The 12798-nt window shown below is 36.1% G+C and overlaps 1 protein-coding gene across 3 annotated transcripts in view; it reads left to right on the top strand.

The window, feature by feature from the left end:
• BLNK (B cell linker) overlaps positions 1-12381 on the top strand; it is an 80919-nt gene extending 68538 nt beyond the window's left edge. For all 3 annotated transcript variants that reach the window (XM_032432432.1, XM_032432433.1, XM_032432431.1), the window contains 6 exons: positions 1089-1173; positions 1714-1745; positions 3728-3795; positions 4655-4738; positions 6753-6908; positions 11636-12381. In XM_032432432.1, coding sequence (XP_032288323.1) covers positions 1089-1173; positions 1714-1745; positions 3728-3795; positions 4655-4738; positions 6753-6908; positions 11636-11755 — 545 coding nt within the window. In that variant the 3' untranslated portion in view covers positions 11756-12381. The remainder of the gene's footprint in view (positions 1-1088; positions 1174-1713; positions 1746-3727; positions 3796-4654; positions 4739-6752; positions 6909-11635) is intronic.
• The last annotated feature ends 417 nt before the right edge of the window (positions 12382-12798 follow it).

Here is a 12798-nt window from a genome sequence, read left to right as displayed (position 1 = left end):
AGGAAGGAAGGAAGGAAGGAAGGAAGGAAGGAAGGAAGGAAGGAAGGAAGCCTCCGGGACTGCAGAGGCAAAGCGGAGTGGGAACCAAGTGTGTTTACTGTTTCTCCTTCTGAAATTACCAAGCTGTAATGTCATGAACAAAATATCTCACATGGTCGCTCAAAGTAACTTGACCTAGACTTAAAACATCCTTCAGGGATTCAAGGCTTCCGAATTTCGCTGCATTACAAGAAACCCCGAAGTCTGTCTTACCATTTATTTGGATCTTTGAGTTGATACGACTTTTATTCTTTTTGGGTTCCTGTAATGGAAGACCAAGAGTTCACCTTTCTTCCATGTGGGACACACACCCATAGACACACCCAGATTTTAACACACCCTGGACCAAATTTGAGGAAGAATAAAGCATTAAAATAATTTATAATCACATTCATCAATGGTTCAGCAGTAAGGTTCACTGTGTTCAACATAAATTTCTTTTTTTTTTTTTAATTCAACATAAATTTCTTACATTTCGGGTTACACCCATTTCCCTGCGTACCGGTTATAACTCCACCCCTTCCTCTCCCACTCAGGAAAACACAGTGAAATGCAAGTGAGATGAACATTATTATAGGGCTGACCTTGAATTTGTTCGGATAATTTTTCAAAAAGAGTCGATTATTTGCAAACTCTGATATTTTACTTCTTACCAGTAAAAATTATTTATACCACCTCTTGTGACTAATGAAGATACGCCAGGGTATTGGAACACCTGTGTGGGGGACACCAGCATGGTTCAGACTGGTTTGTCTCTGGCTTCCAACTATACTCCCACACTTAAAGGGCCACCCCATAGGCTCAGTCCCCATGGGTATTGCTACAGAATGGGAAGGTGTGCCTGTAGCTTTGCTTGGTAGGAGTCCTGCTCCTGATCGTGCAGACACATCACCAGACGGTCAGGTGCATAAACAGATGGCATCCTGGTGAAAGACATGTTCATGGGAAGACATCAGACTGAATCCGGTTCTTCTCAGATGATGTTGCTGGGTTTGGACATGGAGACAGACATTTCATTCTAGCCTAATATGAGCATTTTCTTAATGCAGAAAAACCTATACCTGCTGAGCGCCACCGAACAGCTAGCCACAGACAAGAAAATATGCAGCCATCAATGTTTCCTCCTGCCCAGAAGTAAGAATCTTTTCCTTTAAAAATAAGTTTCCCTAACACCTGTTTTGTCACACTGCATAGTGACACTGGCTTGGTAAAGATCTGACATTTCATTGCACTGCAATTAAATTTTTTAAATTTTAATTTAATTTACATTCAATTAATTAACATATAGTGTATTATTAGTATCAGAGGTAGAGTTCAGTGACTCATCAGTTGCATATAACATCCAGTGCTCATTAAATTTTAAAAGGTGTTGAATAGGAAGAAAACTTTAAAAGAACTGCTTAGAATCACAAAGATGTAATATTTGGGTTAATTATCGGTCTTAACCAAAATCTAACACTTCAGTCAAGTCTCTTCCTTTTTCAAAACTAAAGGGGACAGTTTTACTTACCTTGAAGGTTTTGATGCCTTTCCTATCTTTAGATATGTTTTATTGGCCATTTGTGTTGACTCCTGGGTGATGCCCCTGCTCAGAGCATCTTTGGTGCAAACAAAATGTCAAACTTACTCATCTTGTGCTTTGCCCTTTAATTAATCTGGACTTCTTCCTTTCAGACAAATCCATCACAAACCCATACCTCTGCCAAGTAAGTACAATGAAGTCATGGAAAGTACTATCAGGTTGTGGGTAAGGCTGGATCCTTGTGTCTGAGCAACATGTCCATCTGGAGGAGGTTGGCTCCTCTCTGGCTTGTTTCCTTTTCTGTTAAATGGAGCCAGGAATATTTATTTCATAGAGTTATTTTCAAAAGTAAATAAATTTGGGATAATTTTTACTTCTTTTTTAATATTGATTGAATATTTCACTGGTCATACTGGTCATCTTTTACATTTAATTTTTTAATAAAAACTGTTTTCAAAATAAGAAGATTAAGTACCTGGTCTAGTGCTTTGAATACAGAAGGTCTGCAGTAGATGATAGCTATTTAAGTTAAAGCTCAAGTCATGCTAAGGGGTCCACCAGATCCTACACATCTGGTCCCTTCCTTACCTGCTGGCTGACTCCATCCCTTGTTCTCCCCTTTTCCCTCCACACTCCAGGCACAGTGGCCCCCTGTCTATCCTTCAAATATGCTAGGCCCTTGCGTGTTGCTATTACTTCTACCTGGAACATTTTTTCCTGAGATAGCCACATGCCTCCTCCCTCCCTTCCTGCAGATCTTACCCGAGTGTCACCCCAGTGAGGCCTTCCTGATCAGCCTATTTAAACATACTGTTTATCCAAGACTAGTCCCCAACCCCTTCCCTGCTTATTTTTCTCCATGTATATGACTCTGTAATATTGTGTATATATTTACTTATGTCTTTATTGTCTATCTCACTCATTCCATTAAAATTTAAGCTCCAGAAGGGCAGGGCATTTTGCTGTTTTGTTTGACTGCTGTATATCTATCCCCAGTGTTTTGATCCATGGCAGGCACACAATGATGAACAAATGAATGAATGAATGAATGAATGCAGTGAAGTATTTTCTCTATTTCATGTGTCTCCACATACAGACTATAAACTCCTTGAAGAAGTTTATGCCATAAGGCAGTAATTATCAAATGTTTTGGTCTCAGGGCCATGTTAACACTCTTAAAATCATTGCAGACCCAAAGAACTTTGGTTCACACGTTTCTTTCTATTGATATTTAATGTATTAATTAAAAACAGACAATTAAAACATTTATTAATCCATTTTTAATTAAAACTTTTATTTTTTCATTTAAAATATTAAACTTGGGGCACCTGGGTGGCTCAGTTGTTAGGCGTCTGCCTTCGGCTTGGGTCATGATACCAGGGTCCTGGGATCGAGCCCCATATCGGGCTCCCGGCTCAGCGGGAAGCCTGCTTCTCCCTCTCCCACCCCCCCTGCTTGTGTTCCCTCTCTCGCTGTGTCTCTCTCTGTCAAATAAATAAATAAAATCTTTAAAAAAAATAGATAAATAAAATATTAAACTTGTTATATGTTAACATAAATAACATATTTTTAATGAAAAATTACTATATTTTCCAAACAAAAACACTTTAGTGGGAAGAGTGGCCTTGTTTTACATTTTTAAAATCTCTTTAAGGGACGTCTGGGTGGCTCAGTTGGTTAAGCGGCTGCCTTCGGCCTGGGTCATGATCTCAGGGTCCTGGGATCGAGTCCCACATCGGGCTCCTTGTTCAGCGGGGGGCCTGCTTCTCCCTCTCTCGCCCTCTGCTTGTGCTCTCTCTGTCAAATAAATAAAATCTTAAAAAAAATAAAATAAAATCTCTTTAATACCTAGAGTAATAGAGACAGCTGATTCTCATATCTGCTTCTATATTCAAGCTGTTCCAATGTTTTTCTGGCTGAAGTATATGAAGAAAATGGGGCTTCACAGAGATAGTGATTTGGAAAAGACCTCACAACCTCCCTGAAAGAATCCTGGGGATTTTTTCTTTCCATGCTTTGAGAACCACTGCTTTTAGGGACTTGTTGGCGTGTGTGTGATTTTTCAGTGCCGAGTGACCCCTGCAGCACCTAGCACGGTGTCGGAGTCTGGGCACACTAACTGCTCAAGATACGCTGAAGACCATTGATTTTTCAAATCCCTTTCAGGATTTCCAGAAGGGGGAGGCTCAACTGTGGATGGCCTATTTTCATCTAACCCCCATTTGTCAGAACAGGTATGAATGTACTCTTATTGTTACCATTAAACTGCAGGAAAGGCAACGTCTTCTAATGTCTTATGAGGAGTTTGGGGTGAAGCTTGAGGACAGACTATATTTTAGGTCAGCTTGCGAGTTGTCATTTGCTGATGGGTACAGAATGCATTTTGTTTTCAGGGATTAAGACCCTGCTCCATGTATTCCAATTTGTATTCTAGATGCCCTAAGTAACAATTTGTGTTTCTTCAAAACTAGCAAAGAAGTGTGTTGTTTTTATTGTTCTTCCTCTCACATAGATTCTATTTAAACTGTGTAATTTTCTCAGAATAGATCTGTGGAGGCATATGATATTAAAACACATAAAGCAGCACAGTTTTTAAAAAGACAGAGAAAGAACTCTGTGTGCCCTTGGGCAAGTCTCTCTAAGCTTTCTCAAATGTAGAGAGGGATGAGAGCATGTATCCTTCTTGCCTTCAGAGTAGTTAAAAGAATCCAGTAAAATAATATTTGGTGAAAACGCTTCGGAAATTGGAAGCACTCCACAAAGCAACAACCGTAAGCTCATGATAGACAGGGAGCTTATAACTTATTTAGGAGAAAGGAGTAAATGACTCAGGAGTCTAGCAGGATTGTTTGATTGATTGATTGATAATAATGCTCAAGTACTAAAGTTAGCAGCTAAGGCCAAATGAGAAAAAAGTCATTTATATAATCCTGTGACTGATCAAAGGAAGCAGAAAACTCATTTTTAAATCGCTGGTCCAAATATAGTTAGGTCTGTCTTGGTAACGCAAAATGGGACTTTGTTTTCAGTGCACAGAAGGTGCCGTGTTATTGAAGGACCATCTCATGCTTAGCAATGCCCTCCATTTCACAGGAAGCGGACCTTCATTGCAAGCAATGGTATGCTGGTGCCTGCGATCGGAAGTCTGCTGAAGAGGCTTTATACAGATCAAACAAGGTTTGACCATTTTTAAGTTCCATATTCTGCTCTCAGCCTATAATAGGCACAGCTGTCCTCCCAACAATTGGCTGACTAAAGAATTGCAACAATTATGGATGCAGGCCTTTTTAAAATTTACTTATTCAAGAGCAATTGCCATCCTCTCCTCTCTCTAGCATCTCCCTCTTTGTTCTTCCATCTCATTTCTGCTTGTCCTTTCTCTGCAAGGATCTGTAAGCCCCACTGTTCTCCACTCAGTGGGAGAGAAGAAGGCTCCAGGGGGAGATCTCTGTAAGGTTTGGTGCTACATGAGATCCATTCAGGAGTGAGAAGTAACAGGCTATTTTGGATCAATGCATGGGTTAAAAGATTGAGGTCAAGATGGCAAAAAATACCTATAAGTAAATTTTTGGAGAAACTAAGCCCAATCATGTAGGAACACTAGGAGCAGTTTGGAAAACCCAAAGTTAAAATGCCACTTCTCCCTTTCTTTCTCTTTCCTCCTTCCATTTTTCTTCACTTGCACCCTACTTGCTGGAATATATAACATTTATATACTAATTTTTGCTACCTTTGCTTTAGTCCTAGCTCTACAATTAAACATGTTAAATGCTTTCCCATCAATCCCTTTGCTGGCTTCCCCAGTTATCTCTTTTTGTTTGACAAAGCTCACCTTTTAATAGATTCTCAGGAAGGACTATATTTACATTATTCCCTGAGTTCTTGCACATTCAAAGCTGTTCATAATCTGATAACCTGGAGGATATCTTGGCTGGTTATAAAATCCTTGTCTTGAGTTTTTAAGTGTTGCTCCACTGGATTGCCTTGTTTTATAGTATGCTTTTGAAAAGTCTGATGCTAATGTTATTTTCTTGCCCTTATATATAATTTCATATTTTAGTCGGAAGACTGCAGACCTTTTGTTCTTAAAGTCTAATAGTTTTCCAGAATATGTCTCTGAGTTGACTTTCAGGTCAATTTTTTCAGATAGATGGAACCCTTCTCAATATATATAGATTTAAGTTTCCTCTTATTTCCAATACATTTTCTTAAATTCCAGTCTTAAAAAGTAGTTCTGTTCTATTATTTTATTTTTCTTCTTTAAGAACTCAAATTACATGCATTTTGGACCTTTTTTGTCTTTCTTTCATTCCAACCACTCTGGCTCTATTTTATTTCTTTTTTTTTTTTAATCTCCTTTTTTCCCCCCGTCTGGGTTGCTTCCTTGCCTTCCTTCAGTCATTTATCATATCTTCATTTAAAGGTATTGTCCCTTGGGCATCTTATAATTTCTTCATTTCTGAAATAGGTTTGCCTTTCTCTTCAGTTTCCTTCCTGAGTTTGATCAACTCTTGTTGTATTTCTTCTTTCTGCTTTTCATCCATTTTTTGTTCATAATTTTTGGATTTATGATTCTAGAACATTTAATCTATTTTTTAAGTTTTTAAATTCATTTATTCATTTTAAGTAATCTCTACACCAAACATGAGGTTCAAACTCAGGACCCCAAGATCAAGAGTCACATGCTCTTCTGACTGAGCCAGCCAAGCACCCCTAGAATATTTTATAAAATATTTATTTAAATTGGTATGTTGTGTTACAGTTTTTTTTCTGCTTCAATATAAGTTTTAGGGAAGAGAGTTTTCATCAGCTGAAATGTTTTGATTCCCAATTTCAGCTTTCTTCTCATAGTACTTTTGAATGGAATTTGTTTCATATTTTTTTATTCATAGGTAACTTGTAGACATGGTTCCTAGTTCAAGAGTGCTCTCTACATTTAATCTTACTGTGTCCCTTCATACATTTCTAAATATATAAATGCATCAAAAAGCTAGCATTGACTTCACTCAGGATTTTCTATAAGTATATATTTTACTGAAGTATTTTCTTGGAAAATAATAAACCGTATTCAATAATAAAAATCATATAGCTCAATAATTACCTTTTGAATATAACATAGGTATAAACTGATTTATAACCTGTGAAAACCTAAGTAATACTCACCATAATGTGTTTTTCTTTTAATAAACAGGATGGATCATTTCTTATTCGGAAAAGCTCTGGCCATGATTCCAAACAGCCATATACACTAGTTGTATTCTTTAATAAACGAGTATATAATATCCCTGTGAGATTTATTGAGGCAACAAAGCAGTATGCCTTGGGCAGAAAGAAAAATGGTGAAGAGGTCAGTAACTTCTCTTTTAATCCAACTCTATAACTATGTATTCAGCACAATGGTATCATAGTGTATTACGTGCTAGAGATGGGGAGAAAGGATACAAGAGTACTTGGTGCAAGGCTTGCATACATGTCATGAAAAGAAAAGAGTACAAGATAAAATACTGTGCTCAGGCAGCATATTCTATGAGAAAACAGAAAGGAGGAAAGACTTGTATGGCATAAAGGCTGCATCTTAGTCCCTTTATCCTGTTACTTGGTGCACTCTGATTCAGTATTTTGGTTCAGTGAAACATAGAAGTCAAAGTTGAAGTGTCAAGTAGAATCAAGGTCAGTGTCCAGAGCTCCTAAGTCAAGAACTAGGATCTCAACTCAAGTACCAAAGTAGATGACCAGGGAAGGATCAGAGGAGGTACAGAAACTTGTGTTGAAATATTAGACTATAGCTCTTGGACCAGAATGAGTTTTGGGGCCTGTAGCAAGAGAAAAGCATTACAGTAGGTCTTGAATACTAACCAAATATGAATTCCAACTCCTCTTTAATCTGGACCAAACTCAATGCTTACCATATCTCTGTTTAGCCAGCTTGTTTTGATAAGAAAACCCTGAAATATGGGCTGGAATAATCCATAAATGGTCAGAAAGGGAGTGAAACTTGTTCTGGCCTTGAATGATAGATTGAGTTTGAGTAGGTAGAATGAAAGTTAAAGATGAGAAGGAGGAAAGTGGAAGGAACAATCTAAGCAGAGGAGATAGCATTTAAAAAATTCAAGTTAGTAAATATTTATTTTCAATACTCTTTCAGAAAGAACTATACTCATTCCAAACCCAGCACTTGTTAGAAAGTGTTTGAATTGTTAGAAAGCATCGTAATTGCTGAAGTGTTTGTCCTCTCCACTAGGTGATACCAGGGACTAGACTAGGTCTTGCTCATCTCTGTATTTCCAGAACCATAGCTGAATGGCTGCCTTCTGTGGATACTTGATTAGTACTTATTAAATGAATGAATTTATTTGTTGATTGAGTGATTACAGGCAGGAGAGTTGCATTTGTAAAACAAACTGGTAAGGTCTGTGTCAATGAGTGTATTCTTTATTTCGCTTTTTTCTAATTGTGGTTAAAAAAAACTCATATCTTAAAATTTACCATATTAACCATTTTTAAGTGTATAGTTTAGTAGTATTAAGTATATTTACAACGCTGTAAAACAGATCTCCAGAACTTTTCATCTTGCATATCTGAAATTCTATGCTCATTGAAAGCAGCTCCCCTTTTCCACTCTCTCCCAGTCCCTGGCAATCACCATTTTACTTTCTATTTCTATGAATTTGACTACTTCAGATACCTCATATAAGTGGGATCATACCATGCTTGTCCTTTTGTGACTGGCTTATTCCATGCAGCATTATGTACTCAAGGTTCATCCATATTGTGTAGTATGTGACAGAATTTCTTTCCTTTGTGAGGCTTCATAGCATTCCTTTGTACTGTACACCACATTCTGTTTATCCATTCATCTGTCGATAGACTTTTGGTTATGGTTGATGACTACTGTAAATAGTGCTGCTATGAACATGGGTGTGCAGATATCTCTTTGAGACCCTTGCTTTCAGTTTTTCTGGATATATATCCAGAAGTGGGATTGCTGGATCATATGGTAGTTCTATCTTAAAATTTTGAGGAACTGCCATATTGCCTTCCATAATGATTGCTTCATTTTACAATCCTACCAACAGTGCACAAGGGTTCCAACTTTTCCATATGCCCACCAACACTTGTTATTTTCTGGGATTTTTAAATAGTAGCTATCCTAATGGGTAAGAGGTGATATTTCATTGCAATTTGATTTGCATTTCTGTGATGATTAGTGATTTTGAGCATCTTTTCATATGTTTGTTGGCCATTTGTATATCATCTCTGGAGAAATGTCTATTTGAGTCCTTTGTCCATTTTTAAATTGGGTTATTTGATCTTTTGGTTTTGTGTTGTAGGAGTTCTTTATATATTCTAGATATTAACCCATTATCAGATAGATGATTTGCAAATATTTTCCCCCGTTCCATGAACTGCTTTTTCATTCTATTGATTGTGACTTTTGATGAACAGAAGTTTTTAAATTTAATGTAGTCCTATTGGTCTATTTTTGTTTTTGTTACCTGTGCTTTTGGTGTCATACCCAAGAAATCATTGCTAAATACAATCTCATGAAGATTTCCCCCTGTTTTCTTCTAGGAGTTTTATAGTCTGGGGTTTTATTTTGCTTTTAATAAAGTCTAAGATAATTAGAATATGCAAAACTCTTGAATCTGAAATCACAAAAACTCAGATCAAGACCAAACTTGGGTTTTAAAATATAGATTGCATTATCATTTAATACCAGTTAAACTTTAACAGAACTGTCTGCTTTTTTTCCCTACTCACAAAAACCTTCATTCTCACTGAAACCTTTATCTGACAAATCTTTAAAATAAATGCTCTTCAGTAGTAATCAGTGTAATAGATAGTGGTGATCCTCTTAGGACAGAGTGACTTTGGCTGGATGGTTTCATTCTAAGCTTCCCCAGGCAGGGGTCCAGTACTTCTAGACGAAGCTTAAGGGTGGGAGAAGGAGCTGTCCTGTTTAGAGGTCCTGAAATTCTCTTAAGTTTTGAGCTCCCGTAGGGGCTCTGGACTCTTGTCCTGCTAAGGAAACTCTGGTAAACAGTGATTCCTCTGGCCTAAAGAGTCTTTGTCCCTACGACAGGATGAATAGAACTTCAGCCCACTCCCCACATATCCAGCCTATAGATACCAAAACAAATAGCATATTATTATAATGGTATCTGGAAGTGCTGACAGGGGCCATTAAAACTCTTATTTATATACATAATAAAGAGGTTATTTCTCCCATATACTGAACATTTGAATGGAAAATGAAAACTCTGGTTACATGATATCAACAATGTGGATATCGTGAAAAGTCTCTTTCCCTGTATTTGTGTTTGGGTGTATATGGTTAGAAAAAGAAACCAATTGATTAATTTTTTAACAATTTTATGCAGTTGTTTTGGCATTATGTAAATATGGTATTAAGTAATTTTATAGCTTTGATATATGTTTGCTTTATTTTATGGACCATGAGATTTTGAGTTATCAAACAAGTTGTTTTTCTGTCTATGTATGAATATCTCAAGTACAATGAATTACTGTAATTTCTTTTTTTAAAAAAGCACTGAGGGGAAACTGCAACTAAGTTATGCTCAGTTCTACATTCAGTATGCCTCAACTCTGCTCCCTACTTCACACATTTCAACTCCACTCAACTCCCTATTCAAACATTTCAATCTGCAAACACTCCAACAAAGAAATATTCAAAAATATTCAGGGACTGGAATGACAGAATGAGATGTTTGTTTGTGTAAGTATAGCAACTCTCTACTGTGTTTCCTGGGTTCAGAAAACACTTTTTCACTTGGAATCCACTTCAAAGAGGCCATGCCATTTCATTTCCTAGTTCTTTAGTCCATCAACTTAACTTCCAACTGCATTCAAGTTAACAACATGTTATCCCAAGCAAACAGGATGAATATCTTTATGAATATCGTAAAAGAATTTCATTGGCAATTCCAAAAGGGCTGAATGATTGAAGAGCAAGTTCAGAAATAAAGAGTAAAGATACTTGAAGGTCCATGTCTCTCATCTCTCCTCCCTAACCTAATATTCAGATAGCCAATTATCTAAAAGACAACTGGTATTTCATTTGAAAAATTTGACCAGTATTCTGAATATTTGATTCAGCATATAGATATGTGGAAGCTTTCCAAATAATTAATTAAAGGATTAAAAAACTTTTATTCTAGACATTTGTCTTTGTATGAAAAATTAAAAGACCATACATCAATTGGTGATAATTGCTAAATTTATGGCAGTGTTGCAAAATAATTACTGCTTTTTTGAAAATGACTCTAGATGCACTTATTTATGATTATGAGCTTGTAGCACTTTTATATAATCAATGCATTTCTTGTTCTGTGTTATATTTATTTTCTCTTTCATTTAAAATTTTGATAATTTTTCAGGAGAATATTTGTGATAACCTTAAATTAAAATCCATAGACAATAGGAATTAGCATACAGGAAAATAAATATGTATGGTAAAAGCCTAGTATGGATTCCATTATTAATTAAATCTAAACTAATTATTAATTAGCTCTGGGAGCTAGAGCAAAAATGAAAATATGAGAATTTATTTTTTTTGAAATATGAGAATTTATAAAGCTTTCTTTATTTATTAAAAAGGAAAACAAAAACAAAACAAGCATGAATTAATCTGGGAAATAACTCTTTTCTGATACTCAATTCTAGGGCTAATTTATTACATCAGTTCTTGTATCTAATACTTGTGCAACATAACAGATAATCTATATTTTGTAAGGAATGTAGAGAAATTCAGTGTGTGACAGTTTTACACCTGTTACTAAATAAAAAGTCATTAAAATATTACAGCATAACTCGAAGTAATTTCTCTAAGTGGTTACACTAATTGAGGCTGCCAGTGTTTTTAGTGTAACTGAATACAGGCAAGGCCAGAGTCGGCCACCTCGAAGATTCCAGCCTTTGTTAAATTAGACTTTTTTGGGTAGAATGTCAGCTGTAACGTTGACTAACTTGAGAAAGTGGGAGAAGATTGGAGGAGCAGAGCTTAAAGTTAACATAAATTCCAATGTTTAATTCATCTATGTTTTCTTGCTCTAGTACTTTGGAAGTGTTGCTGAAATTATCAAGAATCATCAACATAGCCCTCTGGTTCTTATCGACAGTCAGAATAATACAAAAGATTCAACAAGACTGAAATATGCAGTTAAAGTTTCATAGATTTTTTTGAAAAAGGTCAACATCATTGCTTCAGGCATTTTACTTATTTCTACTTTTGAGAAAAAGTCCCCAAACTTCATATTTTGGATTCTGAATCATCCAGTAATAGGATAGAAGATGGAGGCAGCTACTGAGGTGGTCATCCATTTCTTTATAAGAAGCTCACATGGACTTGTTCTATTGCCTGACCTGATGAACTGTGAATATTTGGTGAGGTTGAGTTATCATGCTACTAATATTCTCCAAATAAACGTCTTTATTTAAAAGAAATAGGTGTAAAGTCTTTTTAGTCATGTAAGAAAATAACACTCTATTTTCAAAATAAGAAAATAATACTCTTGGATTAAAACAAAGCTGCTGGAAATTTGGGTCACCACAATGGTCACCGGTACACTAATATAATGTCTACTGCCAATGCTTGACAATTATGTCTTGGTTGAAATTGTAATGTGTAGAAAATAAAATATAGATAATGTGCAATATTTATAAGTACAGATTAAGGGGGATGTCCATTTTGTGAGTGGGAAACTGCAACTAAGCCATAGGAGATGTATATAGATATGAACTTTCTAGAAGTTCTTGTCCACAATTATGTTGTTAGCTTTGCTTATTAAAAATAATTACACCCTCTTTGATCTGCATGTCTATTAAATGGGCCCTAAGCTTGATATGAGGTTCAAAGGGAGATGAGAGAAAAACTAGGGAAACATCCCACAGAACAAGAGCAGGAAAGCAGACATTGATGAACACTAAGGAATGAAAGAGATACCATTATGAACAGTCATATCCAAGGTCTTAGATCACCCCAGAAATGTAATATACTTTGTTATATCAAAGCTTTTCATTCTACTATGTACTTTAAACAGGTACTTAAATGATAAAGCAACTAATTAAGATAAATCTAATAATTAAGTGAGGAATACACTTGATCACTGAATAAGATAGCAAAATCTGAAAAGATTTTGAAAAACTAGAAGGCAATATTTCAGAGTAACACACAGACCCACTTGTAAAGATAATTGTATTTCTAGCCTCTAGAACTG

The sequence above is a fragment of the Phoca vitulina genome, unplaced genomic scaffold (assembly GCF_004348235.1).
Source record: "Phoca vitulina isolate PV1807 unplaced genomic scaffold, GSC_HSeal_1.0 scaffold48, whole genome shotgun sequence".
Lineage (NCBI taxonomy): Eukaryota > Metazoa > Chordata > Mammalia > Carnivora > Phocidae > Phoca > Phoca vitulina.
Note: the sequence above shows the minus strand (reverse complement) of the source record. Positions and strands in the feature narration are given on the sequence as shown.